A 4,241-nucleotide genomic window follows, 5' to 3' on the forward strand; every position below is an offset into this window, starting at 1 on the left:
TCTTCCTCTCTGACTTAGGCATCAGAGGGTCTCCGTCGGAAATAACTCTGATCAGTGTGGACTTGATTTTACAGGTATTCTTTTTTGACGAATAGATGATGAGGAAATTGGCCGTAACATGACTTAACCCTCAAAACCTAATCAGCAATTCTCTATTGATAAACTAAATGAATTAGCATGAAACTGGATACTTTATTAGAGTAGTACAGGTACAAGGTTCCACATGCAAAACTATAGAGTGGGAATACGGATAATCCATTCTAAAAATTTCTTGAAACACTTAAAAAAGAAAAGAAAAAAAAAAGAAAAAAAGTTTTGCAAACACAATTCAAGATAACAAGAAGTCATGCTGTAACATTGTGTCCTTTAAGCCTAGTAAAAATCACTGCCAAGACCACATAAATGGTATCATATACCTGATCTATAAGTTGAAAATAGGCTTCTCTCCATTTGTTGTTGAATAATAACGGGCCAAAAGCAACCCACAAACCTACAGCGAATCCTGCTCCAGTGCTCATATTCCACTTCACTTTAAATCTTTCTTCATCCATGGCATCATTATTTTGTTCATCCCCTCCAACAGCATTTGGACCTTGGTTTGTCCCATCATCTTTGCACTTTTGAGTTAATGGAAACCCGCAAAGATCAGGATTACCAATGTAGATAGATGGGTCAATGAAGGTTTGAAGCTGATTACCTATTGGAACTCTTCCTGACAGATTGTTATATGATAAGTTCAAGTAACTCAGAAAAGTTAGATCAATCATGCTTGAAGGAATTCTACCGAAAAGATTATTTTTTGATAAGTCAAGTGACTCCAACTGTTGTAATGCACCAATTTTTTCTGTGATCTCTCCGGTCAGATGATTTTCAGATAAATTTAAGCTCATGAGTCCAAAAAGGCTAGTCAGCTCTTTTGGTATTGTTCCGGACAAGTTATTATTTGAAAGATCCATAGCGATCACAAGTGGAAGCAATATGGCATACTCAATGTATTGTCCCTTTATGGTCACTTGAATTTTGTCCTCATAAGAAATACCGAACATCGTTCCATTTCGAAAATCTAAAATTGTTCCATGAGTATTTCGTAATATTTTCATGGCAGTGAAGTTCCCAAATGTTGAAGGAATGTTTCCTGATAAATTGTTATTAGCAAGATCCAGGATTTGAAGAGCACTTAGTCTTGATAGATTAGGAGGGATATTTCCAACAAGCTTGTTTGATCGTAAGTTGAGGATCTTCAAAGACAACAAACTTTCTCCTATCCAGGTAGGTATTGCACCAGTGAATCCATTATGTCCAAGATGAAGAGTATTTAAATGCACACAACTCTTCAAGGATAAAGGAAGTGCTCCTGATAGATTATTATTGCTTAAATGCAATGACTCAAGATTTGGTGATGAACAGATTGATGGAGGAATGCTTCCAGATAGATTGTTGCTTGAAAAATCCATGACCATGATTCCAAAAGAGTGGTTCCAGCAATCAGGAAGCTCACCTAACATTAGATTTTTTGAAAGATCAAGAACCATACCACTGAGTTGACAAAAAGACAAAGGAATTTCACCACTTAAATTGTTTGCGGAAAGGGAGAGATAGACTGAATGAGGTATGCTTTTGCCAATACTTGGATGAATCCCACCTGAAAATGAATTGTTTGATAGGTCTAGCAGCCACAATATTACAGAATTAAAATTTGGCAAAGGTCCCTCAAAGTGGTTAGAACTCAAATTAAGATGACCAAGATTGTTGAAGTCGGTAAGATTGGGTATACTGCCAGTGATTCCATTGCTGGAGATATCCAAGTGAAGTATCTGAGAAAATGACCTCCAAAACCAATCTGGCACTGTGTCTGAAATTCCTGTGCTAGACATGTCTAGATGGATAATATTTTTTTGCATCCGGAGCCATGTTGGGAATCGTGGTCCCAACTTGCATGAACCAATATATAACTCTTGAAGCTGAAAAGGGGGAATCCAATCAGGCCCCAGCTTCAGAATTAATTGATTTTGGGATAAATATAGATAATTCAGTTTGGTGAGATTGGCAAAGTATTCTTCAGATATGAGACCCTCCAAAAAGTTATAGCTGAGGTCTAAAGAAACTAGCTTCGTAAGTCTTCCAAGACTTTCTGGGATGGTCCCATTCAGCATATTATAGGAAAGGTCTAAAGAAACTAGCTCCGCAAGTCTTCCAAGACTTTCTGGGATGGTCCCATTCAGCTTATTTTCAGAAAGAACTAATCCTTGAAGTGCTGACAGTCTTCCAAGTGATGCCGGAAGAGGACCAAAAATTGAGTTGCCATACAAATTGAGTGATTTGAGCATTCTGAAGTCCCCCAACCAGTCCGGCAAATAACCGGTAAGCTGGGTGTTCCACATGTATAGAGTCTCCAAGCTATTTTTGATGCATCTAGTAAACACTCCATCAAATTCATGCAAATTTTTGCTGATATTAATGCCTGACAATTTCAAATGCTGCAGCTTACACAGATCCCCAAGCGTAGCTGGAATTTTGCCATCAAGAAACTGATTATCGGATAAATCAAGGACCTTGAGCAAAGTTAGATTCTTAATTGCAGATGGAATGGTGCCCCAAATATCATTATCGTGAAGATCAAGGTGCTCCAGGCTGCTAATGTTGAACAACCAACCAGGTATCATCGAATTAATAGAATTTGAAGAAAGATCGAGAACAGAAAGTGAAGTAAAATTCACATGTGGAAGAGAGGGTGGAATGGTGTTGATGCCACAGCTTTGTAAGTGTACCTCAACAATAGAAGGGACCATGTTTAGTGCTTCCAGCCAGTGAGCACCTTCTCTGAATTTCACACCCGTCGACATATTGAGATATCGCAGAGAAGAAAGATTAGAAATCCAAAGGGCATCATCGATGATGAGAAATCCAAGTGGAAGTTCAGAATTGTCATCATAATAATAATTATAACTGAGATCAAGATATTGGAGGCTCGATAGATTCCCAAGCTGGTGTGGGATCAGTCCACCCAAACCAGCTCCAGAAAGGTTAAGATATTTGAGCCGACGGAATGAGCCCATGAATTCCGGAATACGAATTCCTCCAAAGTCGTTCATGCTCAGGTCAAGATATTTCAGGTGTTTCAGACCAAGTAAGGCAGGCCTCAACTCACCTCCAAGGACCATGTGTCGTCGCGGAAGATCGACAAAGGAACAACGTCAGGGTCTAAGGATGCATGTGGGTTGCGGAGGTCAGCTTGACAACATGGCCGGTGTGGTTGTCACAAGCCACGCCTTCCCATGTGCAGCATCGTCACCCACCCAAGAAGATAGCCTGTTGGTGGGATTTTTGAGGCCTTCTTTGAACCCATGAAGAGCATTCCTTTCCATCGGTATGCAGCTCTGGATCGAAATTCCATTGAGTTTCCTCACTTGATCAGCGCACAGGAAAGCAAAGAACAAAAGTAGAAGTTGGGTTCTTTTAAGATCCATGAATTTATTAGTTGCTGTGAGATGAAGTAGAATGATCTCTTTATATTAATTATTAGCAGGACAGAAAGCATCTTCCATTGCCGTCCATGACCAACCAATGAATTGGTCTCTGAATATTCCACCCTTGGTCGAAGCTTCCCAAAATGGTCGAGCTTCCCTCCACACCACGCATGACTTGTTAGCAGTCAAAGTCCATGGACTTTTCCTAATAATACGAAAAATAATTATTACGTAATAATTCAAATCTAATTTTTTTTATCAAATAATGCAAGGGAAAACGCCATTTTGAATGGCGTTTCTCCCTACCACGTCACCCTTTTTTTTTCTACGATGGCATCGTCCGAAAAAAAAAAATTATTTAAAATAATATTTTTGAAAATTTATTAATTTTAATTTTATTTTTTTTTTAATTTATAATTTAAATTTTTTTTTCCACTGTTTTTTCGATTTTTTTTTTTTTTTGGGGGAAAATAAGAAATGCCATTTTCAATGGCGTTTTTAAAAACGCCATTCAAAATGGCGTTTTAAGTAGCATTTTTTTTTTTTTCTGGATCATGCCAACGTGGAAAATTGGGTGATGTGGCAAGAAAAAAATGCAATTCAAAATGGTATTTTTTTTGTGCATTATTTTGATAAAAAAATTAGATTTTGAATTATTTATATAAATAATTTTTTTTTTATATTATTTAGGAAAAGAGCCATGGGACACATGATTAATTGTCGTCAAAAGTCCTCGGGATGGTTATGAAGACTTCTTTCCATGCGTGCACATGA

The 4,241-nt window shown here is 37.8% G+C and overlaps 1 protein-coding gene across 1 annotated transcript; it reads right to left on the reverse strand.

Annotated features, from left to right (window-relative positions):
- Positions 1-344: 344 nt before the first annotated feature.
- Positions 345-3,161, reverse strand: LOC105034606 (receptor-like protein EIX1). Its single transcript, XM_010909819.3, has one exon. The coding sequence runs from the start codon at positions 3,159-3,161 to the stop codon at positions 345-347; it is 2,817 nt and encodes a 938-aa protein (XP_010908121.2).
- Between the last annotated feature and the right edge of the window lie 1,080 nt (positions 3,162-4,241).

Source organism: Elaeis guineensis, chromosome 4 (genome assembly GCF_000442705.2).
Source record: "Elaeis guineensis isolate ETL-2024a chromosome 4, EG11, whole genome shotgun sequence".
In the NCBI taxonomy this organism is placed as follows: domain Eukaryota; kingdom Viridiplantae; phylum Streptophyta; class Magnoliopsida; order Arecales; family Arecaceae; genus Elaeis; species Elaeis guineensis.